Genomic DNA, 27,853 nt, shown 5'->3' with positions numbered 1-27,853 from the left:
GGGGTCAGACACGCCCATCTCATCCCCCCCGGCTCCCCCTCACACACACTTTTGTCCATCCCAGGGTGCAGAGGCGAGGGGGGGCAGAGCCTGCGGGGGGGGCGAGAGACTACATTTCCCATCATGCTCAGCTGCACCTGCTCCCTGCCGCCCCCCCCCCCCCCCCGCCGGGGTGCTGGAGGGCGGGGGGGGGAGGGAAATTGATTATTCCATTGTGTGGCGCGGCTGCCGGCAGCTCCGGAGCGAGGGAGCGGAGCAGGGCGGGCGCGGACGAGTGTAAATCAATGGGGAAGCCCCGGCGGCGCCCCGATCGATCCGCGGGCCGGGCCTGAGCCAGGGGGAGGCGCTGGAGGAGGGGAGCGGCCGGAGCCGAGCTCCCCCCCCCATCCCCACCCCCGGCGGAGCCCCCTCTTCCAGCGAGCAGAGTAAGTGGGATCGATTTCCCATCGCTTCACTCCGGCTGGCAGCGTGTGAACGGGAGGGGGGAGGGAAGGAGACAGAGGAGAGAGGGAGGGGGATGGAGAGAGGGAAGGAGACAGAAAGGGATGGAGGGAGGAATGGAGAGGGGGAAGGAGACAGAGAGGGATGGAGGGGAGAATGGAGAGGGGGATGGGGACAGAGAGGGACGGAGGAGGGATGGACGGGGGAAGGAGAGAGAGGGGGATGGAGAGGGGGAAGGAGACAGAGGGAGGGAGGGAGGGCGATGGAGAGGGGAAGGAGACAGAGGGGGGATGGACATGGGGAAGGAGAGAGAGAGGGAGGGCGATGGAGAGGGAGAAGGAGACAAGGAGGAATGGAGGGGAATGGAGACAGGGAAGGAGACAGAGGGGGATGGATGGGGGGTGAAGAGGGGGAAGGGGAGATAGAATGATGGAGGGGAGAATGAAGAGGGAGAAGGAGAAAGAGAGGGAAGGAGAGGAGGGGAGGGGAGAGGAAGGAGCTAGGGAAGGGGATGGGGTGAGTGGAGGGGAAGGGAGGGGAAGGAGAGAGGGGAGGGGAGGGGATGGGGCGAGTGGAGGGGAAGGGAAGGAGCAAGGGGAGGAAATGGGGGAGGGGAGGGGACAGGGCGAGTGGAGGGGAGGGGATGGGGAGTGGAGGGGAAGGAGTGAGGGGAGGGGATGGGGCAAGTGGAGGGGAGGGGAAGGAGACAGATGAGAGGGGGAAAGGGAGAGGGTGCATGGCGGGGAGCCCGCAGAACAGGGGAGGGAGGCGAGAAGGAAGGAGGGAAGAGGGCAGGGGAAGGAGATGAGAGAGGAAGGGGGGATGGAGGAGGAGAGAGGACTGAGACAGGACAATGGAGGGGTGTGTGGGGATGAAGCGAAGGAAGGCTGGAGAGGAGAATGTAGGGATGGGAGGTTGGATAGAGGATGGGGCATGGAGGGACGGAAGGGAGGATGGAAGGAGGGGTGGAGGGGATGTGGAGATGGTGGATGGAAGGGTGGATGGAAGGAGGGGTGTGCGGGGATGGAAGGAGGGGTGGAGGGGATGGAAGGAGGGATGGAGGGGATGTGGAGATGGAGGGATGGATGGAAGGAGGGTTGGAGGGGATGTGGAGATGGAGGGATGGGTGGAAGGGTGGATGGAAGGAGGGGTGGAGGGGATGTGGAGATGGAGGGATGGAGGATGGATGGAAGGAGGGATGGAAGGAGGGGTGTGTGGGGATGGAAGGAGGGATGGAGGGGATGTGGAGATGGAGGAGTGTGGGGATGGAGGGATAGGGGACGGAGGAAGGTTTGGATGAGGGATGCATGGAGGGAAGGATGGATGGAAGGGAGGATGGAAGGAGGGGTGTGCGGGGATGGAAAGAGGGATGGATGGAAGGAAGGGTGGAGGGGATGTGGAGATGGAGGGATGGGGGATGGATGGAAGGAGGGGTGGAGGTGATGTGGAGATGGAGGGATGGATGGAAGGAGGGATGGAAGGGTGCATGGAAGGAGGGGTGTGCAGGGATGGAAGGAGGGGTGGAGGGGATGTGGAGATGGAGGGAGGGGTCGATGGGGCATGGAGGGATGGATGGAAGGAGGGATGGGACAAGGAGTGTGTGGGGGGGGGTGAGGGCCAGGCCCAGACGCGGGGGTTGTCTGCTGGGGGTCCCAGTATTGGGTTCCCCCCCTCCAGCTAGGCCCCCTTGTTTGGCTCCAGACACCCACTCCTGTCCCGGCTACAGCCAGAGGTGGGGGTTGGGGGAGTAGCAATGTCGGGAAGTGGGGGGGACAAAGGGGAGATGGGGTGGGGGATGTGGACAGTGGGGGAGGGGAAAGGAGCAATAGCGGTTTTGCGAGAGCCACCCTCCATGCCCCCCCGTGCCCTCCATGGGTGGGGGGAACAATGTGGGGGGAAGAGCGGCCCCCCCAAACACACTGCCCCAGAGACTGTCCCCCCTCCTTTCTCTCCTTCCCTCCATCTCGGCTGGAGAACAGGGGGTGGGGTGGGCGGAGGGATGGAGCGAAGGAGAGAACCAGGCCGGCGGACGTGTGGAGGGAAGCAGACAGGGATGGAGGGAAACTGGCTGGTGGAGGGATGGAGGGAAGCCACAGGGATGGAGGGAAAGAAGAAGCCGGGCCGGCGGAGGGCTGGAGGGAAGGAAGGAGTCAGGCTGGCACAGGGAAGGAGGGAACCGGGCCGGAGGAGGAATGGAGGGAGGGAAGGAACCAGGCCGGCAGAGGGATGGAGGGAAGGAAGAAGCCAGGCTGGCGGAGGGATGGAGGTAAGGAGGGAACCGGGCCAGCAGAGGGATGGAGGGAGGAAGGGAAGGAGGGAACCTGGCTGGCAGAGGGATGGAGGGAAGGATGGAGCCGGGTTGGTGGAGGGATGGAGGGAAGGAAGAAGCAGGCTGGCGGAGGGATGGAGGGAAGGAAGAAGCAGGCTGGCGGAGGGATGGAGGGAAGGAAGAAGCCAGGCTGGTGGAGGGAAGGAGGGAACCAGGCTGGCAGAGGGATGGAGGGAAGAAGGGAACCGGGCCAGCGGAGGGATGGAGGGAAGGAAGAAGCCAGGCTGGCGGAGGGATGGAGGTAAGGAGGGAACCGGGCCAGCAGAGGGATGGAGGGATGAAGGGAAGGAGGGAACCTGGCTGGCAGAGGGATGGAGGGAAGGATGGAGCCGGGTTGGTGGAGGGATGGAGGGAAGGAAGAAGCAGGCTGGCGGAGGGATGGAGGGAAGGAAGAAGCCAGGCTGGTGGAGGGAAGGAGGGAACCAGGCTGGCAGAGGGATGGAGGGAAGAAGGGAACCGGGCCAGCAGAGGGATGGAGGGAAGGAAGAAGCCAGGCTGGCGGAGGGATGGAGGGAAGGAAGAAGCCAGGCTGGCGGAGGGATGGAGGGAAGGAAGGAGCAGGCTGGTGGAGGAATGGAGGGAAGGAAGAAGCCAGGCCGGCGGAGGGATGGAGAGAAGGAGGGAACCGGGCTGATGGAGGTAAGGAGGGAACCAGGCCAGCAGAGGGATGGAAGGAAGGAAGGAGCCGGGCCGGCAGAGGGATGAAGGGAAGGAGGGAACCTGGCCGGCAGAGGGATGGAGGGAAGGAGGGAACCGGGCTGGCGGAGGGGTGGAGGGAAGGAAGAAGCAGGCTGGCGGAGGGAAGGAGGGAAAAGGGCCGGCAGAGGGATGGAGGGAAGGAAGAAGCCGGGCCGGCGGAGGGATGGAGGGAAGGAAGAAGCAGGCCGGCGGAGGGATGGAGGGAAGGAAGAAGCCGGGCCGGCGGAGGGGTGGAGGGAAGGAAGAAGCTAGGCCGGCGGAGGGATGGAGGGAAGGAAGAAGCAGGCCGGCAGAGGGATGGAGCGAAGGAAGAAGCCGGGCCGGCAGAGGGGTGGAGGGAAGGAAGAAGCCAGGTTGGCGGAGGGGTGGAGGGAAGGAAGAAGCCGGGCCGGCGGAGGGGTGGAGGGAAGGAAGAAGCCGGGCCGGCGGAGGGGTGGAGGGAAGGAAGAAGCTAGGCCGGCGGAGGGATGGAGGGAAGGAAGAAGCAGGCCGGCAGAGGGGTGGAGGGAAGGAAGAAGCCGGGCCGGCAGAGGGGTGGAGGGAAGGAAGAAGCCGGGCCGGCGGAGGGGTGGAGGGAAGGAAGAAGCCGGGCCGGCGGAGGGGTGGAGGGAAGGAAGAAGCTGGGCCGGCGGAGGGATGGAGGGAAGGAAGAAGCCGGGCCGGCAGAGGGGTGGAGGGAAGGAAGAAGCCAGGTTGGCGGAGGGGTGGAGGGAAGGAAGAAGCCGGGCCGGCGGAGGGGTGGAAGTCGGAGTGTATCAAGGAAGCTCATATATTCCAGTGGGCGACAGCTCCGTGCCCTGGCTGGCTCAGCCCATCGATTTTACAATCCTTCTTCCTCCGTCACCTGCTTCTTCGCTCCCTCGCTCCCCCCTCCCCCCGCACAGGATAGAACCCATAGCACGGGAGGGGGGTGGTTACAGCGGGGGCTGGGAGACAGGACTCCTGGGTTCTCTCCCTGTCTCTGGGAGGGGAGTGGGGTGTGGTGGTTAGAGCGGGGGGCTGGGAGCCAGGACTCCTGGGTTCTCTCTCTGATTTTATGGGACTCCCCCCATCTGGGCAGTATGGGGTGTTTGAATCACTTGTTCTCTCTGGCTGAGGCCTAAAGGAGGTTGTTGCCGTGTTGCCGTTCTGTGCGTATTGAGTTGTGTAGCAGCCCCAACGGGCTCGTGATGGGACACAGCAGAGGAGACAGCAAAACAAACACACCAAACACAACCCAGCAGCAGGACACAACACACACAGAACAGAACCAGGCAGGGGTACCCAGCGCACAACCGCACACGAGAGAATCACAATACAGACCCACAACACAACTGCTAGCCCCTCACCTCCGAAGTCCCACACAACAGAAAGATAAAACACAACCAACCAACACTCCACACAAAAACACACCCTCGCAAAACACAACCAGCCAGCAGGACGCTGCACACAACCACACAACCAGGCCACACAACAGGCAAATGAAGAAGCAAATGTAAACACCACAAAAGCCCAGCACAAACACATCTCCCAGAATGAGGCCAAACACAACATGACAAATGTAACACACAATCATACAAACCCCGCCAAGGTTTCACAAAGCACCCCCCGCAAATGGTGACACAACCCCCCAGAAATCAAACACCAAAAAGCACAACCAAGCAACAACACACAAAATACAAATCACATAACCGCAGAGAACCCACAATAAAACCAGAAACATACAATAAAACCAGAATCCACAATAAACCCCTCCCAACGCAAACCCACAAAACAACAACGCACAAAGCCCCAATCCCAACCCCACAAAAACTCCACCACCAAGACACAAAATACTAAATCCACAACACCCCCCACCAAAAACGCAACCAACTGACACAAAATCCAACCAATAACACACAATATACAAAACCCACAACAACCAGAAAGGACAACCAGCCAACAATATGCAAAATGCAAAACCCACAAGAAACACAGACCACAACCAACAACACACACAAAACCTAACCCTCACAAAAAGTACACAACAGACACCCAGAAAACCAGTCACAACAAACAAAGTAGAAACATCGTCTAATACAACCCAACAAACATATGACTCCAACACAAACCCTAAAGACACCCACACACCCTAACTGCACACTACACCACAACAGAAACCCACAACACACTACCAGAGAACAAATACAACAACACAAAACCCACCTGACATAATCTCCAAATGGAAAACAACATCACAGCACATACTTCAATAACACAACCCCCCCACAACAACACAACCACCACCACATCCCCCTCCCATTCCTTGCCACAGTAACACAACCCCCCCCACCAACACTCCACCATCTTTCTCTCTCACACACACACAATCCACTCCCACAGCCAGATACAACCACACAATCCCCAGTAACACAACACGTGCTGTCAGCCACACACACACCCCGCACCCTGACACTGAATAATGTACACACAACCACTCCCACCCAGACACACACAACTCACATGTAGACACCTCTATACCCCCCCCATCACACACGCCATATACATATAGGTGCTAACCAAAACCTCCACCCTCACCCCACTACACACCACCACACCATATACACAAGCATCTCACAGTCATACACAGCACCCCCAGAGAGAGACAGGAACACACACAACATCTCACACAAATACACAACATACCCGTCAACACACATGCAACCCCCTACCCTCAAAAAAGACGGGTCATTCAAGTGCGACTACACAAACACAACACACTGAGCCACACAAGCCAGCACACACAGAGACAGGGCTCCCTGGACTGCCGCATTCTGTAACACCCCCCAAACATCCCCCCAGAGTCGCACAATGACACACTCGGCACAGACAGGACAGGGGCACGCGTGTGCAGTCGACGCACACAGCAAGTGCACCAGTGCACAGCTGGCATACAATTGACACACCCACAATGGATACACACAACACACCCCCAGGCGACACGCCCAATCAATGTGGAGAACACGCGCGCGTGATCAGTATACATAACGCATCCAAGCCACACAGCTGGTCGATATACACCACCCCTCCAGTTCCCACACCCCATTGACACACACAAGACACACACAGAGTCGATGCACTGATGGATGCACGTAACACACACCCAGTCAATATACACCACACACATGCACAGTCGACACAGCCGATGGAGCTACACAACACACACCTGATGGATATACACCACACACACGTGCACAGCTGATACACCTGATAGATACACACGACACGCACACACACACACAGTCAACACACCCTATCGAGATACACGACACACACCCAATCGGTGCACACACACACAGTCGACACACCCGATCAGTGCACACACGTACACAGACACACACTGCCGACCCACCCAATCGGTACACACAGACACACACACACACACACAAGCACAGCGAACACACCCGATCAGTACACATACACGTGCGCACACACAACCAACACACCTGGTCGATACACACACACACAGCTGACACACCCGATTGATACACACACACATGCACACACAGAGCTGACACACCTGATCGGTACACACACCTGTGCACACACAGACACACACACACACTGCCTACACACCCAATCAGTGCGCGCACACACACACACACACACCGCCGACACACCCAATCGGTACACACACACACACACACAGACACACGCACACTGCCAACACATCCAATCGGTACACACACGCTCACACACACACATGCACACACAGAGCTGACACACCTGATCGGTACACACACCCGTGCACACACAGACACACACACACTGCCGACACACCCAATCGGTACACACACACACACAAGCACAGTGAACACACCCGATCGGTACACATACACGTGCGCACACACGACCAACACACCTGGTCGATACACACACACAGCTGACACACCCGATTGATACACACACACACACACATGCACACACAGAGCTGACACACCTGATCGGTACACACACCTGTGCACACACAGACACACACACACACCACCGACACACCCAATCGGTACACACACACTCTCACACACACACACACTGCCGACACACCTAATCAGTACACACACACTCACACACACACACACACAGAGTCGACACACCCAATCAGTGCACACACGTACACAGACACACACAGACACACACAGCTGACCCACGCAATCGATACACACGCACACACACACAAGCACAGCGAACACACCCGATCGGTACACATACACGTGCGCACACACAACCAACACACCTGGTTGATACACACACACACAGCTGACACACCCGATTGATACACACACACACACACACATGCACACACAGAGCTGACACACCTGATTGGTACACACACCTGTGCACACACACACACACACACACACACACTGCCGACACACCCAATCGGTACACACAGACACACACACACACAAGCACAGCGAACACACCCGATCGGTACACATACACGTGTGCACACACAACCAACACACCTGGTCGATGCACACACACACACAGCTGACACACCCGATTGATACATACACACACACACAGACACACACACAGAGCTGACACACCCAATTGGTACACACACCTGTGCACACACACACACACACTGCCGACACACCCAATCGGTGCACACACACACACACACACCCCGCCGACACACCCGATCGGCGCGCACACACACACACACACACCCCGCTGACACACCCGATCGGCGCACACACACACACACACACACACACCGCCGACACACCCAATCGGTACACACAGACGTGCACACACACAGACACACACACCCTGCCGACACACCCGATCGGTACACACAGACGTGCACACACACAGACACACACACACCCCGCTGACACACCCGATCGGCGCACACACAAGAGAGCCAGAGGATGTTGTGGCTTTTCCAGTCTCTCTGCCCTGCGCCCTCTGGTGGGGTTTGCATATTTGCATATGCAGATGAGTGGGTGGAGCCTCCAGTCCACACCTCCCCCACCCCTCAGCACACACAACAAGAGCAGAGAAGCCTCTGGGACACCCCGGGCTCAGGGTTGTATGCAAATTCGATGCAAACGAGTGCCCTAGTGCATTGTGGGATGTCAGGCCTAGGAGAAAGGCCAACCACCGCAGGCATCCCTCCCCCCCAACCCCCAGCCAGGCCCTGCCCTCCTGCCCCCCCAGCGCCCCCTGCTGGAACGGGGCTCGAGGAGCCGGGAGCTCCCCTCTCCGGGGCTCCCCGAGCTGGTACCGAGCGTTTCTCCTCTCCCACCAATTAGTGCCACAAGCCAGCCCTGCCCCCCAGGTGAGAGCGAAGGGAGCAGGGGGGCAGGGCTGGGCTATCAGGGCTGCGGGGTCCGGAGTGAGGGGCACCAGCGGGGCTTGGGGGGGGCAGGGCTGGGCTGGCAGGGGGCTGCGGGTCGGGAGTGAGGGGCACCAACGGGGCTCGGGGGGGGGCAGAGCATCTCCCCTTCCCCACAGGCTGGTTTCTCGACATCTCGCTCGTTTTATTGACAGTTGCTGCGGCCCCGTCGCCCCCCCAACATGAATCTCCCCAAATCGGCCTGCACCGACCCCGCCCCTCCCCCACCGCCTGCGGCATGGACCCCTGGGTCACCCCCCCATCACTGCCTTGCTCTGTCCCCTCCGCTGTCTCCTTCCCCCCTTCCTCCTCCTCTCCCTGCTTCATTCCCTCCATCCTCCTCCTCTGTCTCCTTCCCTCCTTCCTCCTCCTCTCCCTGCTTCGTTCCCTCCATCCTCCTCCTCTCCCTGCTTCGTTCCCTCCTTCCTCCTCCGTTCCCTCCTTCCTTCTCCTCTCCCTGCTTCCTTCCCTCCTTTCTCCTCCTGTCTCCTTCCCCCCTTCCTCCTCCTCTCCCTGCTTCGTTCCCTCCATCCTCCTCCTCTGTCTCCTTCCCTCCTTCCTCCTCCTCTCCCTGCTTCGTTCCCTCCATCCTCCTCCTCTCCCTGCTTCGTTCCCTCCATCCTCCTCCTCTGTCTCCTTCCACCCTTCCTCCTCCTCTCCCTGCTTCCTTCCCTCCTTCCTCCTCCTCTGTCTCCTTCCCTCCTTCCTCCTCCTCTCCCTGCTTCGTTCCCTCCATCCTCCTCCTCTCCCTGCTTCGTTCCCTCCTTCCTCCTCCGTTCCCTCCTTCCTTCTCCTCTCCCTGCTTCCTTCCCTCCTTTCTCCTCCTGTCTCCTTCCCCCCTTCCTCCTCCTCTCCCTGCTTCGTTCCCTCCATCCTCCTCCTCTGTCTCCTTCCCTCCTTCCTCCTCCTCTCCCTGCTTCGTTCCCTCCATCCTCCTCCTCTCCCTGCTTCGTTCCCTCCATCCTCCTCCTCTGTCTCCTTCCACCCTTCCTCCTCCTCTCCCTGCTTCCTTCCCTCCTTCCTCCTCCTCTGTCTCCTTCCCTCCTTCCTCCTCCTCTCCCTGCTTCGTTCCCTCCATCCTCCTCCTCTCCCTGCTTCGTTCCCTCCTTCCTCCTCCGTTCCCTCCTTCCTTCTCCTCTCCCTGCTTCCTTCCCTCCTTTCTCCTCCTGTCTCCTTCCCCCCTTCCTCCTCCTCTCCCTGCTTCGTTCCCTCCATCCTCCTCCTCTGTCTCCTTCCCTCCTTCCTCCTCCTCTCCCTGCTTCGTTCCCTCCATCCTCTTCCTCTCCCTGCTTCGTTCCCTCCATCCTCCTCCTCTGTCTCCTTCCACCCTTCCTCCTCCTTCCCTGCTTCGTTCCCTCCTTCCTCCTCCTCTCCCTGCTTCGTTCCCTCCATCCTCCTCCTCTGTCTCCTTCCCCCCTTCCTCCTCCTTCCCTGCTTCGTTCCCTCCATCCTCCTTCCCTGCTTCGTTCCCTCCTTCCTCCTCCTCTGTCTCCTTCCCTCCTTCCTCCTCCTCTCCCTGCTTCATTCCCTCCATCCTCCTCCTCTGTCTCCTTCCCTCCTTCCTCCTCCTCTCCCTGCTTCATTCCCTCCATCCTCCTCCTCTGTCTCCTTCCCTCCTTCCTCCTCCTCTCCCTGCTTCGTTCCCTCCTTCCTCCTCCGTTCCCTCCTTCCTTCTCCTCTCCCTGCTTCCTTCCCTCCTTTCTCCTCCTGTCTCCTTCCCCCCTTCCTCCTCCTTCCCTGCTTCGTTCCCTCCATCCTCCTCCTCTGTCTCCTTCCCTCCTTCCTCCTCCTCTCCCTGCTTCGTTCCCTCCATCCTCCTCCTCTCCCTGCTTCGTTCCCTCCATCCTCCTCCTCTGTCTCCTTCCACCCTTCCTCCTCCTCTCCCTGCTTCCTTCCCTCCTTCCTCCTCCTCTGTCTCCTTCCCTCCTTCCTCCTCCTCTCCCTGCTTCGTTCCCTCCATCCTCCTCCTCTCCCTGCTTCGTTCCCTCCTTCCTCCTCCGTTCCCTCCTTCCTTCTCCTCTCCCTGCTTCCTTCCCTCCTTTCTCCTCCTGTCTCCTTCCCCCCTTCCTCCTCCTCTCCCTGCTTCGTTCCCTCCATCCTCCTCCTCTGTCTCCTTCCCTCCTTCCTCCTCCTCTCCCTGCTTCGTTCCCTCCATCCTCCTCCTCTGTCTCCTTCCACCCTTCCTCCTCCTTCCCTGCTTCGTTCCCTCCTTCCTCCTCCTCTCCCTGCTTCGTTCCCTCCATCCTCCTCCTCTGTCTCCTTCCCCCCTTCCTCCTCCTTCCCTGCTTCGTTCCCTCCATCCTCCTTCCCTGCTTCGTTCCCTCCTTCCTCCTCCTCTGTCTCCTTCCCTCCTTCCTCCTCCTCTCCCTGCTTCGTTCCCTCCATCCTCCTCCTCTCCCTGCTTCGTTCCCTCCATCCTCCTCCTCTGTCTCCTTCCCTCCATCCTCCTCCTTCCCTGCTTCGTTCCCTCCATCCTCCTCCTCTGTCTCCTTCCCTCCTTCCTCCTCCTCTCCCTGCTTCGTTCCCTCCATCCTTCTCCTCTGTCTCCTTCCCTCCATCCTCCTCTTCCCTGCTTCGTTCCCTCCATCCTCCTCCTCTCCCTGCTTCGTTCCCTCCTTCCTCCTCCTCTGTCTCCTTCCCTCCTTCCTCCTCCTCTCCCTGCTTCGTTCCCTCCATCCTCCTCCTCTGTCTCCTTCCCCCCTTCCTCCTCCTTCCCTGCTTCGTTTCCTCCATCCTCCTTCCCTGCTTCGTTCCCTCCATCCTCCTCCTCTGTCTCCTTCCCCCCTTCCTCCTCCTCTCCCTGCTTCGTTCCCTCCATCCTCCTCCTTCCCTGCTTCGTTCCCTCCTTCCTCCTCCTCTCCCTGCTTCGTTCCCTCCTTCCTCCTCCTCTGTCTCCTTCCCTCCTTCCTCCTCCTCTCCCTGCTTCGTTCCCTCCATCCTCCTCCTCTGTCTCCTTCCCTCCATCCTCCTCCTCTCCCTGCTTCATTCCCTCCTTCCTCCTCCTCTGTCTCCTTCCCTCCTTCCTCCTCCATTTCCTCCGTTCTCTTCTTTCCTGTCTGTTGCATCGTCGTCCCCCCTTCTCCTCTGTCTGTTTCGTTCCCTCCCTCCATCCCTCCTTCTGTCTCATTCCTTGCGTCAGTCCCTCTGGCCTCTGCCTCCAACCCTCTTTTCCAGCCTTTCGCTCTCCCGAGCTCTCTCTCGTTTTCTTTCCCTGTCTCCCGCTGCCTCGCTCCCTCCATCCTTCCCTTTCCCTCCCTCCAGCCCCTGTTTTCTTCCCTCCATCTCTCTCCCCTCCCCCACCCCGCTGCCTTTGTGTCGCTGATAAGAAATACAAGGCCCAGGCTAATTACCCTGCCCGCCGCTGGTTCCTTAATGAGGTGATTTGCATCCACAAGACTCCCCTCGGAGGGGGGAGTCCGCCCCCCCCCGCCTGGAACTCCCCCTCCCCTCGCCCCAGCGGAGACATGGGAAACGGAGTGAGATGGGAACGGGGGGGGGGGTGAAAAGGGGGAGAGAGACCGGGGGATGGATGGGGAAAGGGGGGCCGAATGACGGCAAATGGAGGGGTCTACGGCAAGGGACGAGTAGGAAGGAATATCAGACTATGGCCTCCCCCCACCTGCATCCATCCACCCCCTGCACCCCCCCATCCACCCATCCATCCACCCCCTGCACCCCCCCATCCACCCTTCCATCCCCACCCACCCCCTGCACCCTCCACCCCCCTATCCATTCATCCATCCCCACCCACCCCCTGCACCCACTCCCCATCCATTCATCTCCTGCACCCACCCACCCCCCTATCCATCCATCCATCCATCCATCCACCTGTCCCCATCCACCCCCTGCACCCCCCGATCCATCCACCCACCTGCACCCCCTGCATCTAGCTATCCGGGAGGTGGAGGTGCATTTCGCCGCTCTTAGGCCTGGTTCCCCCGAGCAGGCTGGTCTCAGGGGTCCCATGCCCTGGCGATTCTGTCTCTCAGCCCAAGCTCCCCAAGTGCCCCCTGTGGTTCTCAGCCCCTCCCCTGTGTCCTCCCCCCCCACTCCCAGCCTGTGTCCAGCTGCATTTGCAATGGAAATTCCTCCTCCAGCCTGGATTTGCCAGTTAAATAAACTCCTCTTATTTGCAAGTTAAACAATCTCCCCCTCCCCCACCAGTTCCTCCCCAACCGGCACCCCAATCCTCCAGCCAGCGCCCCATGGAGGGGACAGGCCCTGCGCCCCACTCCCAGCCCCCCTGAGCCGGCCAGTCCCCGCCCAGGGGCCACAGGGGATGGGAGGAGTGGGGCCCTGGTCGCCGGTGTGGGGGGATGCAGTACTAGGCCCTGCCCCGTAGGGGGCTCTGCTCGCCCAGTCTCGATGGGTCCTGGCTGCGTGGAGGGGGCGGGGGGGTGCGGGGGGGTGTGCGGGGGCTCCCGTGCTCTCCTTTTTTCTCACCCTCCTTCTTTCACTCTGTTCTCCCCCCTGCCCCCCGTAGGGTCTCGGCTCCTGCGCTGAGATGACCCCTCCACGCTCCTCCTGCCTCCACCGCCATGGACGCTCCCTCTAACTTTGCCTCCTCCTCCTCCGCCCCCCTGGCCGACGGGCAGGATGCCAGGGCTGCGGGCTGGCCACCTCAGGACCCCTCCGCCCCTCCAGCCACCAAAGAACCCTCCCTGCCGGACCCCCCCTCCGCCTCCCCTTCCCCCGCTGAGACCATGAGGCCCAGCCCCATCCCGCGGCTGGAACCAGGCCCCGCCAGTCTCCCAGCGGCCATCTTGTCCACCCCACAACTCCAGGCAGGCTTCAGCCTAGTAGCACCAAGCCCATCCCTCCTCCAACCCTCGGCCCCCAGGGAAGATGGCCAGGAGGAGGAGGAAGAAGGAGGCAATGATGATGATGAAGAGGATGTGGAAGATGATGGCAGCACAGCCCATCTGCTCTTCTTCCCTGATGGCTCAGCCTATCTCCTCAGCGGCAGCCATGTTCTCTTACCAAAGGGCTACCCTGGCGCCACGGCAACCCTGCCGGTGTCCACCCTCCACGTCCAAGATGGCGGCCCCAACCAAGGCTTTATGTCTACTGACCAAATGTCCCAGAATACCTCAGCGCCGGGCGAGCAGCCCCCATCCGGCGCCTTCCGCAGCTACCGACTAGCCAGGGCCTCTGCTCCCACCACCTCTGCCAAAAACTCTCCCACCGAACCCAAAGATCCCGTCACCGACGGGGAGGGGGAAGCCAAAGTTGGCCAAGAGGAAGAACCATCATGGCCACCCTGGCTGTGCTTGGCCTGCCGTCTCTCCTTCCGACAGGGCCGCTCCTTGGCATCCCATGCCCTCTCGGCCCATGGGGTGCAGTTCAGCCCCGGGGAGCGCCGGGCCCTGTCCCGAGGGGTTCCCGCCGTTCTCCAGGGCACTGCCCTCAGCTTCCTAGAACCAAATAACCCCACCAGCAGGGTGGACCTCAGCGCCGGAATGTGTAGTGGATGGGTGAATGTAATGAAGGAGGAGGAGGAGGAGAGAAGCCCCCAAGAAGGACGCAAGCCACCCGATGCCAAAGATTCAAGGGCCGGCAGCGTGGACTGGGCCAACGGGGGACAGGAGGAGGAGCAAGAGGAGGAGAAGGCTGAAGGCAGGAAGGAAGAAGAGGATGGGCTGAGGCTTCCGCCAGACCAAAGCTCACACGGCCAAAGCCCACCAAGAGGCACCAACGTCCCAGATGACCCACCACCAGAGAAGGCCAACACCGAGGTCAACGTTGGGTTGGCCAACACCGAGCTCAACAATGAGGCCAATGATGGGTTGGCCAACAGCGGGGTCAACCCCAACACTGGAGGGGTCCCTATTGGCTTTGGGGACGATTACACGGCCATGGCCTATCCTGGGCTCAGTCTCTCTGGCCACATGTCCCTGCTGCATTCCCGCAACTCCTGCAAAACCCTCAAGTGCCCCAAATGCAACTGGCACTACAAGTACCAGCAGACCTTGGATGTCCACATGAAGGAGAAGCATCCTGAAAGCAACAGCCACTGCGCCTTCTGCAGTGCCGGAGGCCCCCACCCACGCCTCGCCCGCGGCGAGAGTTACAACTGTGGCTATAAGCCATACCGCTGTGAGGCCTGCAACTACTCCACCACCACCAAGGGGAACCTCAGCATCCACATGCAGTCGGACAAGCATCTAGCCAACCTTCAGGGTTTCCAAGCCAACACGAGCGGCGGGGCCCATCCGGTGCCACCAGCCACCCCCACAGCCCCGACCCCTGTGGCCCCTGAGGAGAAAGAGACCAAGAGCAAGACGTCCTGGCAGTGCAAAGTCTGCAGCTATGAGACCGGCATCTCCCGCAACCTACGCATCCACATGACATCAGAAAAGCACATGCAGAATGTGCTTCTCCTCCACCAAGGGCTGCCACTGGCCTTGCCTGGACTCCTGGGACAGCCGGGGGGCAGCAGTGGGGGGAAACAGCAGCCACAGACTGAGCTCTTCCAGTTCTATGGGGTGCAGGCTCTGGGTCACCACCATGGCCACCACCATGCAGGAGCCACCAGCGCCGTCCAGGGACTGCGGGTGGAGAAGCCCATGGAACCAGCCCAGCTGCTGCTCAATGGCTTCCACCCACTGGGTCCCGCTGGGAGGAAGGGGGCGGTTTCAGCACCAGGTAAGGGGCTGTGGCCCTTTGCCTCACTGTGACACTCACACCATGCCTTCACATCTCCCCCTGTCAACACCATCACCACCAGTGACCTTCTGCCCACACTGTGCCCCCCATTCCCCTCAGTAGTTAATTTTGGGTGGGTTGGCCAACAGTGGGGTCAATGTTGGGTTGGCCAACAATGGGGTCCAACTTTGGGATGGCCATCAATAGGGGGATCCCTGTTCACGTCCTCCCATGTCGCTCCTTCCTCACCATGTATCCCCGTGTCCACCCCACCAGTGAGCTTCTCGCCGCCTTCCCAACCCTACTGCCACCTCTGAAATTCCCATCCCTTCTCTCCTGCTCCATCCCATCATTCCTCTTCCTCCTTCCAGGGGGCAGGACACTGAGAATCTGGAGGGGGCTGGAAAGGCTGGGATCCCCCAAGAGAGTTTGTGGGGGCAGTAGGGAAAATATCTTTTCAGGTCAATATTAACAGATTTCATCCATTCTCTTCTGTCCATCTTCTCTCTACATTTCGCCCTATCTTTCTTTTCATTCGTTTCTTCCTTCCTTCTTTCTGACTCGCAATCATTCTTTCTCTCATTCCTTCCACTTCCATTTTTTATTCATTCCTTTTTTCTTTTGTTCTTTCCTTTTCTCTCTCTCATCCATCCATCCATTCATCCTTTCCTTCTTTACTTTCATTGTTTTTTCTTTACCCATTCTTTCTTATACATTAATTTGTTCTTTCATTCCTCTTTTTTCTTGTTCATGCGTTCCTCCTTTCTTGCTCACACACATTCATTCTTTCTCTCTTTCCTCTCATTCATTCTTTCAATTGTTTCCCCGTTCTGGCTGCCTTTCTTGCTCATTTATTCATTCCTCATTTCTTCCTGTTTCATTCGTTCATTCTTTTTGTCTTCTCTCTCCCTCATTTGTTCGTTCATTCATTCTTTCTTTCTCTCTTTTATTCGTTCTCTCTTGTTCATTTTCTTTCAATTTCCTGTTCATTCTTTATTCCTTTCTTTCCTATTCATTCTTCCCTTTTCTCTCATTCTTTCTTCCTTTTCCTCTTTCTCTTTCCCCTTCTCTCTCTCTCTCCCTGCCCCAGTCCCAGCGGCTCCGGTGTCACTTTCCCCCTCCCCATGTCCTCTGCCCCCGCCGGCCCCTGCCTCCCCCCCACTGGCTGTGCCAGTGGCATCGGAGCGGCTCTTCGGCTGCCTGGTGTGCCAGCGGTTCGGCACGGACAGTGTGGAGGAGCTGCTGCGGCACTCCACCGCTCCGCGCCGGCTGCCCGAGGCCGAGTGGAAGGAGGTGGCGGGGGATCTCCACCGCTGTCGGCTCTGCGCCTACGGCACCCAGCTCAAGGCCAACTTCCAGCTGCACCTCAAGACTGACAAGCACGCCCACAAGTACCAGCTGGCTGCCCACCTGCGCGAGGGGGGCGGGGCCTTGCCCACCGCCGCCCCCGGAGGGGCCGAGCTGCAGCCTGGCCCTGCCCCTGCCCCGGCCCCCCTCCACCTGCGCTGCAACCTCTGCGACTACGAGACCAACAGCAAGGAGAAGATGCGGCTGCACGTGCGGGGGGCGGGGCACGAGGAGGGCGAGCGAAGCTACAAGGTGAGGGGGCAGGGCTCTGGGGAAGGGGGGGGCTTCCAGGTAAGGATGAGGCAGGGCTGCGGGAGAGGGTGGAGTTGGGGGAGAGGGGACGGGAGGGGACCAGAGGAGGGCAAGCCAAGATACAAGGTGAGGAGGGGCTGGGCTAGCAGGGGAGGGTGGGGCTACAGCAGAAGGGGTGGGGCATGAGGAGTGTGCCCGGGCTATGAGAGGGCGGGTCTGCCATGCACTGGAGGCGGGGAATGAAAGGGGAGGGCGTGGCAACCGGGCATGGGGGTGAGGCAACCAACAGAGGGGGGGACGCATTGGTTCTGGGGGGGTGGGAAGCCAGGAGGGGAGTGTTGGGGGCAGGGTTGGGGGGGGCTCCCCCACCAACACCTCTGATCTCTCTCTCCCCACCCCAGTTCCTGCTGGAGTTGGAGGCGTCGGCGCCGGGTCCCGACCCCCCGCACTTCCACTGCCTGCTCTGCAACACCACCGCTCCTTCCTGCCTCGCCATTCTGTCCCACCTGCGGGCCCCCCGGCACCGCGATGCCCAGGGCCAGCACCGCCTCCACCTGCTGCAGGGCGGGCGACCCACAGACGAGGGCACCAAGGCCCTGGAGAGATGCATCCGCCTGGCCGAGCCCGTGCCCCGGAGCACCGGTACCCAGGGGCTATGGGTCGGGGGGGGCACCGGCAGAGCTGGGAAAGGGGGGGAGCCCAGGGTGGGCAGACCATGGGGCTGCGGATCGGGAGTGAGGGGCGCCGTCACGGCCGCTGCTCCCCACCCCCCGGGGTGTTTCAGGCTCATGCCGCCCTGGGACACATTCAAGCGCGAAGCGGCTGCGGGGAAACTCGCCCCCCCCGCATGGATTCTGACAGACACCGGGACTCGTTGCCTAGCAACCAGCGGGGCGAATGAAGGAACGGGGAAAATGAGCCAGAGAAAGAGAGAAATTATCTCTGTGCGACTGACAGCCGCACGGGGGACCCCAGGCCTGGAATCTGCCCCCCCTTCCCCACCCCCTGAACCTGGGGAGCTGTGGGTCGGGAGTGAGGGGCACTGGCCGAGCAGGGGGGCAGAGCTGGGCTAGCAGGGGGCTGCGGGTCGGGAGTGAGGGGCACCGGCAGGGTGGCAGGGGGGAGGGGCGCTGGGCTGGCAGGGGGCTGCGGGTCGGGAGTGAGGGGCACCGCAGGGCCTGGGGTGGGGGCTGGGCTGGCAGGGGGCTGCGGGTCAGGAGTGAGGGGCACCAGCAGGGCCCGGGGGGGGGCGGACAGGGCCGGCAGGGGCTGCGGGTCGGGAGTGAGGAGCACCAGCAAAGCTGAGTGGGGGGCAGGGTAGGGCCGGCAGGGGCTGCGGGTCAGGAGTGAGGGGCACTGGCAGGGTGGGGGGGCAGGGCCGGCAGGGGCTGCGGGTCGGGAGTGAGGAGCACCAGCAAAGCTGAGTGGGGGGCAGGGTAGGGCCGGCAGGGGCTGCGGGTCAGGAGTGAGGGGCACTGGCAGGGTGGGGGGGCAGGGCCGGCAGGGGCTGCAGGTTAGGAGTGAGGGGCACCGGCAGGGCCCGGGGTGGGGGCTGGGCTGGCAGGGAGCTGCGGGTCGGGAGTGAGGGGCACGGTCTGGTTCTGGGGCCAGTCGAACAAAACTGACACAGGGATGGGGGGAACGAAGCAGGGGCGGGGGAGCATTTCCCCACCCCCGGCCCCACCCGACTGCTCCCACTCCCATAACCCATCCCGTCTGCCCCCCACCAGGGAAGGAGTCGGCATCTGAGCCCACGACCCCCGAGAAAGAGACTCTGAACAAAGCCCCGCCCCCAGGTGAGTGGCCCCTCCGCCGCAGGACGCCTGGGTTCTGCCCTCTCCCCCCCCCTCGCAGGACACCTGGGTTCCTGCAACCCGCTGGGAGATTCCAGCTTTGCCCTCCCTGCTTGACCCTCCTGCAGCCGGGTGGCCTGGTGGCCCTGACCCCGCGCATGCATGCCCGCTCCCCAAGGCTGTGCCCAAGGGGGAGGCCAGCGGGCTGGTGCTGGGCATGGCTGGCGGCCCAGGGCAGTTTGGCGGGGGGCAGAGGGGGAGGGGCTCCCGCGGAGGGGGAGAGGGGCAGGGTCGAAGGCAGACGGGGTGGGCCGCGGGGCGAGCCGCTCCAAAGGGGGGCTCATGCCGCCCATTCATCATGCCCCCAGCCCCACCCGACTGCTCCCACTTCCATAGCCCATCCCGTCTGCCCCGGGGGGGCTCAAGGGGGTGCAGGTTGGGTGGGGGGGGAAGCAGAGCCAGTCACTAACACACACCCCCACACACACTGCAGGACTGGACGAGACAGAGACGAAGAGCCACGCATCGGGGGAAACCCAGACCGTGGTGAGCACCCCAACTGGGAGAGGGCGACTTCCCATCCCGGACACCTGGGTCCAATCCTGGTCCCTCCACCATGCCCCAAGGGCTGACAGCTGCAGGGCTGCTGTCCCAGATGCCTGGGTTCCTTTCCCCGGTCCCGGACTCCTGGGTCCCTTTTTGCCCAGCCCTGTCTCTCCCTGCCCCACCTCCTGGGACTGGGAGCTGCAGGACAGCTGTCCCAGATTCCTGGATCCCCTCTCTGGTCTTCGATGCCGGGGTCCCTTTCCCCCATCCCGGAGGCCTGGGTCCTTTTCACCTGTCCCAAATGCTTCGCCCCCCATATGATCTGACAACCCCTCTCTCGGCCCCCCTGCCCCCCCAGGTGTTCTGCTGCCCATACTGCAGCTACGTGAGCCGGGCGCTGGCGGGGGTGCGCAGCCATGCCGTCTCCCAGCATGCCCTGCAGCCGACCTACCGGTGCCCGCTGTGCCAGGAGGAGCAGCTGGTGGGCAGGGGCAGCCTGCGGGTCCATCTCAGTCACGTCCACAACGTGGTGCCCGAATGTGTGGAGAAACTGCTCCTTGTGGTGAGCGCCCCCCCGTGCCAGCCTGGGACCCCCAAAACACAGTGCCCCCCAGTGCCAGGCTGGGACTCCCCCGACACAGCGCCCCCCAGTGCCAGGCTGGGACCCCCCGAAACACAGCTCCCCCTGTGCCAGGCTGGGACCCCCCCGACACAGCGCCCCCCAGTGCCAGGCTGGGACCCCCCGAAACACAGCACCCCCTGTGCCAGGCTGCGACCCCCCCGACACAGCGCCCCCCAGTGCCAGGCTGGGACCCCCCGAAACACAGCACCCCCTGTGCCAGGCTGGGACCCCCCCGACACAGCGCCCCCCAGTGCCAGGCTGGGACCCCCCGAAACACAGTGCCCCCAGTGCCAGGCTCGGACCCCCCCGACACACAGCACCCCCCAGTGCCAGGTTGGGACCCCCCAGCAGTGCTCCCCCAGTGCCAGGTTGGGACCCCCAGCACAGCGCCCCCCAGTGCCAGGCTGGGACCCCCCCAGCACTGTGCCCCCTTGTGCCAGGCTGGGACCCCCCCGACACAGCACCCCCCAGTGCCAGGCTGGGACCCCCCCGACACAGCACCCCCCAGTGCCAGGCTGGGACTCCCCCGACACAGCGCCCCCCAGTGCCAGGCTGGGACCCCCCCGAAACACAGCGCCCCTTGTGCCAGGCTGGGACCCCCCCGACACAGCGCCCCCCAGTGCCAGGCTGGGCCCCCCTGAAACACAGCGCCCCCTGTGCCAGTCTGGGACCCCCCAACACAGCACCCCCCAGTGCCAGGCTGGGACCCCCCGACACAGCACCCCCCAGTGCCAGGCTGGGACCCCCCGACACACAGCACCCCCTGTGCCAGGCTGGGACCCCCCCAGCACAGCGCCCCCCAGTGCCAGGCTGGGACCCCCAGCACAGCGCCCCCCAGTGCCAGGCTGGGACCCCCCCAACACAGCGCCCCCCAGTGCCAGGCTGGGACCCCCCCAGCAGCGTGCCCCCGAGTGCCAGGCTGGGAGACGGGGTCCGGGCCTGGTATAACTCATTTAATTCTCCTGTTTCGTTCTCTGCCCAGGCCACCACAGTGGAGATGAACTTTGCCACCAAAGTCCTACCCAGCCCTGCCCCCGAACCTCCCGAGACAGGAGCAGCCCCCAACCCTGAGTGCAGGGGGGAGTGTGAATTCGCACCCACAGGTGAGCGCCCCCTGGGGCCGGGATGGGAGATGGGGAATGGCTGGGACCCCTGGCACAGCGCCCCCTGGGGCCGGTCTGGGAGATGGGGCAGGACCGGGACCACCGGCACAGCGCCCCTTGGGGCCGGTCTGGGAGATGGGGCAGGACCGGGACCACCGGCACAGCGCCCCCTGGGGCCGGCATGGGAGATGGGGAATGGCTGGGACCCCTGGCACAGCGCCCCCTGGGGCCGGGATGGGAGATGGGGCAGGACCGGGACCACCGGCACAGCGCCCCCTGGGGCTGGGATGGGAGCTGGAGGATGGCAAGGGATTCACGAAGGGTTCACCCCTGGGGAGACTGGAGTGGGGGGTATATGGGGGGACTCCTCCCCAGAACCACCGCCGCCTTTATTGATCCCCCCACAACTTTCTCTTGCTCCTCCCCCCTTGCTGCAGCGCCCCCTGCTGGAGACGCCACCACCTCAGCCCCACTCGCCCCTGCCCCCTCGCCTCCTCCTCCAGCAGCCGACCTGCCCCCCCAGCCCTGCCCGGCCTCCCCCCCGGCTCCGAAGGCCAACGACATGGAGGAGGAAGCCCCTGTCCAGCTTCCCGCCCCCTCTGAGGAGCAGCAGCGCCCCCCCGAGACCTTGCCGGCCCTCCAGGACCCACGGCACCCCCTGTCCTACCGGAAAGCCACCAACTTCGCCCTGGACAAGTTCTTGGATCCGTCGCGGCCCTACAAGTGCACGGTGTGCAAAGAGTCCTTCACCCAGAAGAACATCCTCCTGGTCCACTACAACTCCGTCTCCCACCTCCACAAGATGAAGAAGGCTTCGGCCGACCCCAGCGCCCCGTCCAGGGGTGACTCGGGGGCTCCCGGTGCCCCCCCGCCCTCCTCCGACAAGCCCTACAAATGCACCACGTGCCGGGTGTCGTACAACCAGAGCTCCACCCTGGAGATCCACATGCGCTCGGTGCTCCACCAGACCCGCTCCCGGGTGGCCAAGGCGGAGGCCGCCAGCAAAGGAGAGGCAGGGGAGGCAGGGGAGGCGGGGGAGGCAGCCCCGGTGCCCCCCACTGAAGCCGAGCCCCCCAAGATCCTGGAGGTGCCAGGGGCGCTGCCCTTCCCGGCACCGCTCTTCTCCCCCCCGCTGCTGCCGCCATTCCCGGTCGTGCCGGAATCTCTCCTCAAGCTGCAACAGCAGCAGCTCCTCCTGCCCTTCTACCTGCACGACCTCAAGGGGGCGCCCAAGCTCGCGCTGGCTGCGCCGGCCCTGGCCCTGCCGGCCCCGTCCGCCCCGCTGATCCTGGCTCCACCCAAAGAGCCGCCCCCGCCCCCGCCGCCCCCGCCGCCTGCCCCGGCCAAGACGGAGACGGAGGAGGACACTGGCGGAGAGGAAGCCAACGTGGCCTCCCACCCGGCGGCCAAGGCTCTGCTGGAGAACTTCGGCTTCGAGCTGGTGATTCAGTACAATGAGGGAAAGCAGGGGCCGGGGGGCACAGCCCCCCCTCCAGTGGCCCCGCTGCCCCGCCCGCCGGCCGAGAAGCTGCGGTGTGGCACCTGTGGGAAGGTCTTCTCCAACATGCTCATCCTGAAGACGCACGAGGAGCACGTTCACCGGCGCTTCCTGCCCTTCGAGGCCCTCAGCCGCTACGCCGCCCAGTTCCGGAAGACCTACGACAGCATGTACCCGCCGTCCGAGGGCCCTGCCCCCACGGAGATCCCCCCAGCGCCCCCCGGCATCCCCCCTCTCTGCCCACCCTTCCTGATGCAGCCGGTGCCGGTGGTGGTGCCCCCAGGGCTGGCCGAAGCCGAAGGGCGGTGGGTCCAGGGTGAGGAAGAGGAAGCAGGGATGGACCCATCCCGGGATGGTCAGTCGAGCCGGCGGTTCTCCCGCACCAAATTCACCGAGTTCCAGTCGCAGGCTCTCCAGTCCTTCTTTGAAGCCAGCGCCTACCCCAAGGACGGCGAGGTGGAGCGTCTCTCCATCCTCCTGGGCTTGGCCAACCGGGTCATCGTGGTGTGGTTCCAGAATGCCCGGCAGAAGGCCCGGAAGAACGGCGCTGAGGCAGGGGGTGCTGGAGGGGGCATTGTCACCAGCCAACCCAGCTGTAAGAAATGCCAAGCCGCCTTCCGGTGCATCTTTGACCTGGTACGGCATCTCAAGAAATGCTATGATGACCGTCCCTCAGTGGAAGGCAATGAGGAGGAGGAGGAAGAAGGAGAGGAAGAGCCAGAGGAAGAGGAACCGGAGGAAGAGCCTGAGCCACCAGCTGAGGAAGAGGAGGCGGAAGAGGAGGAAGAGGCACCAAGGGGCGATGGAGACCCCAAGGAAGATCAGCCAGTGAACGATGGAGCCATGGAGCCCCTGGAGAGCAACGCCCCCGCATTCTCTTCAGATGCACCAGGAGCCCATGGCTCAGCACTCCTGGCCCCTCATGACCCACTGCCGGAGCTGCCCCGCAGCCAGGGGGTGCCCATGAAGAGGAAGCATGAGGATGGGAGCCAGTCGCCGGGTGGCGGGAGCAGTGGCGAAGGGGAGCCTCCGCGAGACAAGCGTCTCCGAACCACCATCCTCCCAGAGCAGCTGGACGTCCTCTACCGCTGGTACGTGCAGGACTCGAACCCCACCCGCAAGATGCTGGACTGTATCTCAGAGGAGGTGGGGCTCAAGAAACGGGTGGTGCAGGTGTGGTTCCAAAACACCCGTGCCAGGGAACGCAAGGGACAGTTCCGGTGCGCTGCCAGCGCCGGGATCCCCCCCATCAAGACCTCCCCATCCTCTTCCTTGGCCAAGTTGAGTCCTGGGGGCGGGACAGCCAACGTCTCCGTTGCTGGGATCTCCAACATCTCCAGTGGCGGGATGGCCAACGTCACCATCGGCGGGACGGCCAACATCTCCGTTGGCGGGACCTCCAATGTCTCCGGTGGAGGGACGGCCAACATCTCCGTTGGCGGGACCTCCAATGTCTCCGGTGGGGGGACGGCCAACATCTCCGTTGGTGGGACCTCCAATGTCTCCGGTGGGGGGATGGCCAACACCTCTGATGGCGTCTCTGATAGTGGGACAGCCAAAGTCCCCTACAGCATCAACCAGGCCGAGCCAGAGCCATCAGAGTTTAACGAAGCCCGGAGCCCATCTGGTGGTGATCTGAGCGACTCTTCTTCCTCCTCTTCCTCTTCCTCCTCCTTGGCCGACCCAGAGTCGCCGGGCGGGCACGGGCGGGCGTCGGAGGGGGTGGCTGGGCTGGATCTGCTGGGCCAGCGCCGCTACCGGACCCAGATGTCCAGCCTGCAGCTGAAGATCATGAAGGCGTGTTATGAGGCCTACCGAACGCCCACCATGCAGGAGTGCGAGGTGCTGGGCGAGGAGATCGGCCTGCCCAAGAGGGTCATCCAGGTCTGGTTCCAGAACGCACGGGCCAAAGAGAAGAAGGCTAAGGTAGCCTTGGGTGAGGGGGGCCCTGGGGCTCCCTCTGAGGGCCCCCCTGAGCCTCGGGCTGAGTGCCCCGTCTGCCAGGTCAAGTACGACTTCTACGTCTCCTGCCGTGGCCACCTGTTCTCCCGTGGCCACCTGGCCCGGCTCAAGGAGGCCGTGCAGGCCCAGCTGCGCAGCGAGGGCCACGAAGGGGTGCCAGGGCCCCCGCTCCTGCCCGTCCCCCCTGGAGCCTCCCCGGCAGCCAGCGCCACAGGTGAGTGGAAGGGCATGGAGAGGTGAGTGGTGTCAGTGGGGGGAGGGGAAAGGGGGCTTCCCTGCCCCTGCTTCCAGCATCCTCCTACCGACCCCATGCCTCTACATTGCTCCTCCCTCTCCCGCCCCGGGCCCACCCACCTTCCCCCTGCCCTGTCCCCCTTCTGCATGCGCCCCACTCCCTCTCCTCTAGCGGTGCCCCCTGCTTCCCACCCTTCTTCCCCTCTCCTCCCGTATTTCCCTTCCCACTCCCAGCTTCCTACACCCCGGCTCCCCTCCCCCTTCCCAACTTCCTTCCCTCTCTGGGTTGGGGTGGAGTTCCCATGGTTATGCCGGGGAGGGGGGGGCACGGATAGAGTGGGACCAGGTGGGCAGGGAGGGGCAGGGACTCTCAGCCCACCATGCTGACCTCCCCGCAATGCTTTTCCCCTTCCCCTCCCCCTCCTCTGAGCAGGCCCCTCCGCCGCCCCCAGCACCGGACTCCTGGGTTCCACGCCGCCAGGACGTCCCTTACCTCAGAGCCAGCTCGGCTCAGCTCTGGAGCCCGCCGGGGAGACCCAGCCAGAGCCGGGAGCCGCCGGAGCGTCCGTCGCCGGAGCCACCAGACTTCCCAGCACCGTGGCCAACCCCACCTCGCCCACCCTAAAGACCCTGAAGAGTTTGAAGCCGACGGTGCCCGCCCTCCTGGGCACCCAGTTCCTGCCCTTCTCCGTGCCAGCGGGTGCCCCGGCCTCTCTGTTCAGTGCCCCGCTGCCCGGCGGCTACTTCCAGCAGCTGTACGGCATGAAGAAGGGGCTGTTCCCCATGAATCCCGTCATACCTCAGACCCTCATCAGCCTGCTGCCCGGCAGCCTGCTGCCCGCCCCCGAGGCCCCCGAGCCGGCCGGGGTCTCCACGGTGGACGTGGCCCACCACTACCTATGCTGCCAGTGCAAGGCGGCGTTCGAGGGGGAGGCGGCGGCCGCGGCCCACCAGACCGGCTTCTGCTACTACGGCCAGCCGGCGCCCGCTCCGCTGCGGGTGCCCGTCTGCACCTACCACTGCCTGGCGTGCGAGGTGCTGGTGAGCGGGCGGGAGGCGCTGGGGGCCCACCTCCGCTCCAGCGCCCACCGCCGCAAGGCCGGCCCCGCCCCCGGCCCCGCCCCCGGCCCCACCCCGGCCTTTGCCAAAGAGGAAGCAAAGTTACCTCACTCGGACCCCAGCCCAAAAAGCAACTCTACCTCGACCACGCTTCTAGCTTTATGAACCGCGCGGGGTGCAGCTGGAGACGGGGGGCACCTGGACCCTCCCCCCCCCGCCTCCCGGAACCCTCCCGCCCTGGGTGACCCCCAGCCTGGAACCCCCAATACCAGCCCCCAAGCCCCCTCACTCTGGGGAACCCCAACCCAGGACTGCCCCGGTCCTGAGGGACCCCCCACCCGGAACACCCACTGCCAGCTTCCAACATATCCACATACCCCCCAGTCTGCCTCCCCAGCTCCCAATGTGCCCCCTTGCCCCTCCCCCATACTCCCAACCCAGCTCTAGGGAGTTGGCACAGCTGGGTGCGTGGGGGGGGCGTGAATTGAACGCACACACCCGGCCTTCTTGGTTGGCGAGGTGGCCCCACGTGTGCTAGGCGTGTTCCCAACACAGCTGGCCCCACACACCCCCACCTCTCCACACACGTGTCAGGCATGTTCCCGCCACGCAGGCTCCCTAAATGCCCCCAGCCTTCAGCCCCACATATGCTCCCTGTGCACCCCAGAGACGTCTCAGACTCTGCCCCCCCACACACATGAGACAGGGCTTCCACATGACCCACCCCACCACCTCCCTCTCCTCCCCCAGCCTCCCTTCCCCTCATGCCAACTCCCAGGTGCCCCCCAGGCTGCCCCCCCCAGCACATGCCCCGTACTGTTACCGATCAAGACAGGCCAAAACCAAAACTCAACTCAAAGGACAGCACGAGAGACAAACTCAAGGAAATGAAAAACGGGGGGGGGCAACCCCTGGACCCCCCATCCGTCCCCCCCCGAAATCCCGCCTCTTCTCCTCCCCTCGAGCATGCTCCGCCCATTGTGTATAGAACTCGTCGGGACGGACGGACGGACAGACAGACACTGGCTCCAGCCCCAACCAAACAGGGGACCGGGGGCCCATCGCCCCGCCGGTCTCTCGGCCGAGGGCTTTGCAGGCTCAGCCCTCGCTCCCCAGTGTTTCCGGGGCGACCCGGGGCGGGGAGGAGGGCGTGGATCGATGGACGTGCCCCCCCGACCCCCAATCCTTGAAAGGCTTTAAAAGATCCCCACGTGCCCGGTTCCCCCGACCCAAAAACTTCCTCCCCATCCACCCAGGCCGCCGGACGAGGGAACGAATTCACCCCCCACCTGCCGCCCCGCGAAGCCAAAGCTTCTCCTACCGCAACCAAAAACCCACCAACCACGCAACCACCCGAGCGAGGACCTGACAGACGCCTCCGCCCCCCCAAAAGAGAACTCAGCCCGAGGCCGCACCTCAACGTCCGACGGCAAAGGGCTGGGTCTGCCCCCCTTCCCCGCCTCATCCCGTCGAAATGATTTTATTTCCATCACCCGGTCGGGTAGTTTTAAACTCCCCCCCCCGTGTCCCCTGCACCCCAGGATCGAGTCATTTCTACGACGGGAAGGGGCCGTTTTGTGAGCCCGCTCGTCGCTGTGAACCAAACGTACTACAAACCATGGGGGGGGGAAGGGGGGGAAATAAAACTTGGGCTTGTGCTCCCCCCCGCCTCCAACCCGCCCTCCCCACCGGAGCACCAAAAAACCCGGCATTTGTTGTGTATTTAAAGAAAAGGGGGGACAAGGGAAAAGATCCCCCCCAAAAGGAAATAAAAGGAATTGAAAATAAATGCTATGAAAGAAAAGAGCGGTCGCGGGGGCGCATCGGGTCACGGAGCGGATGGGCAAAGTGGGGGGAAGAATCAGAAGGAGAAAGTGGACGGAGATGGTGGAAATTCCCATTGCTTTAGGGGATTTGTCCTGTGTGTTCCCGTCCCTGGCTCCGCCTCCTGTGGAAGGAGC

At 62.9% G+C, this 27,853-nt stretch overlaps 2 protein-coding genes across 4 annotated transcripts in view; one reads left to right on the top strand and one right to left on the bottom strand.

The window, feature by feature from the left end:
- THTPA (thiamine triphosphatase) overlaps positions 1 to 27,853 on the bottom strand; it is a 48,345-nt gene that overhangs the window by 3,297 nt on the left and 17,195 nt on the right. The window lies entirely within an intron of this gene.
- ZFHX2 (zinc finger homeobox 2) lies at positions 227 to 27,685 on the top strand. The gene is made up of 10 exons (XM_084645561.1): positions 227 to 425; positions 13,315 to 15,476; positions 16,567 to 17,075; positions 17,477 to 17,717; positions 18,806 to 18,871; positions 19,362 to 19,414; positions 19,773 to 19,976; positions 21,019 to 21,139; positions 21,577 to 24,813; positions 25,267 to 27,685. The coding sequence occupies exons 2-10, from the start codon at positions 13,370 to 13,372 to the stop codon at positions 26,055 to 26,057; spliced, it is 7,329 nt and encodes a 2,442-aa protein (XP_084501687.1). The 5' UTR covers positions 227 to 425; positions 13,315 to 13,369; the 3' UTR covers positions 26,058 to 27,685.

This window comes from Lepidochelys olivacea (assembly GCF_965140295.1).
Source record: "Lepidochelys olivacea isolate rLepOli2 genome assembly, chromosome: 13".
Taxonomy (NCBI): Eukaryota; Metazoa; Chordata; order Testudines; family Cheloniidae; genus Lepidochelys; species Lepidochelys olivacea.
The sequence above is the reverse complement of the archived record's forward strand: the minus strand, read 5'-3'. Positions and strand labels throughout refer to the sequence as shown.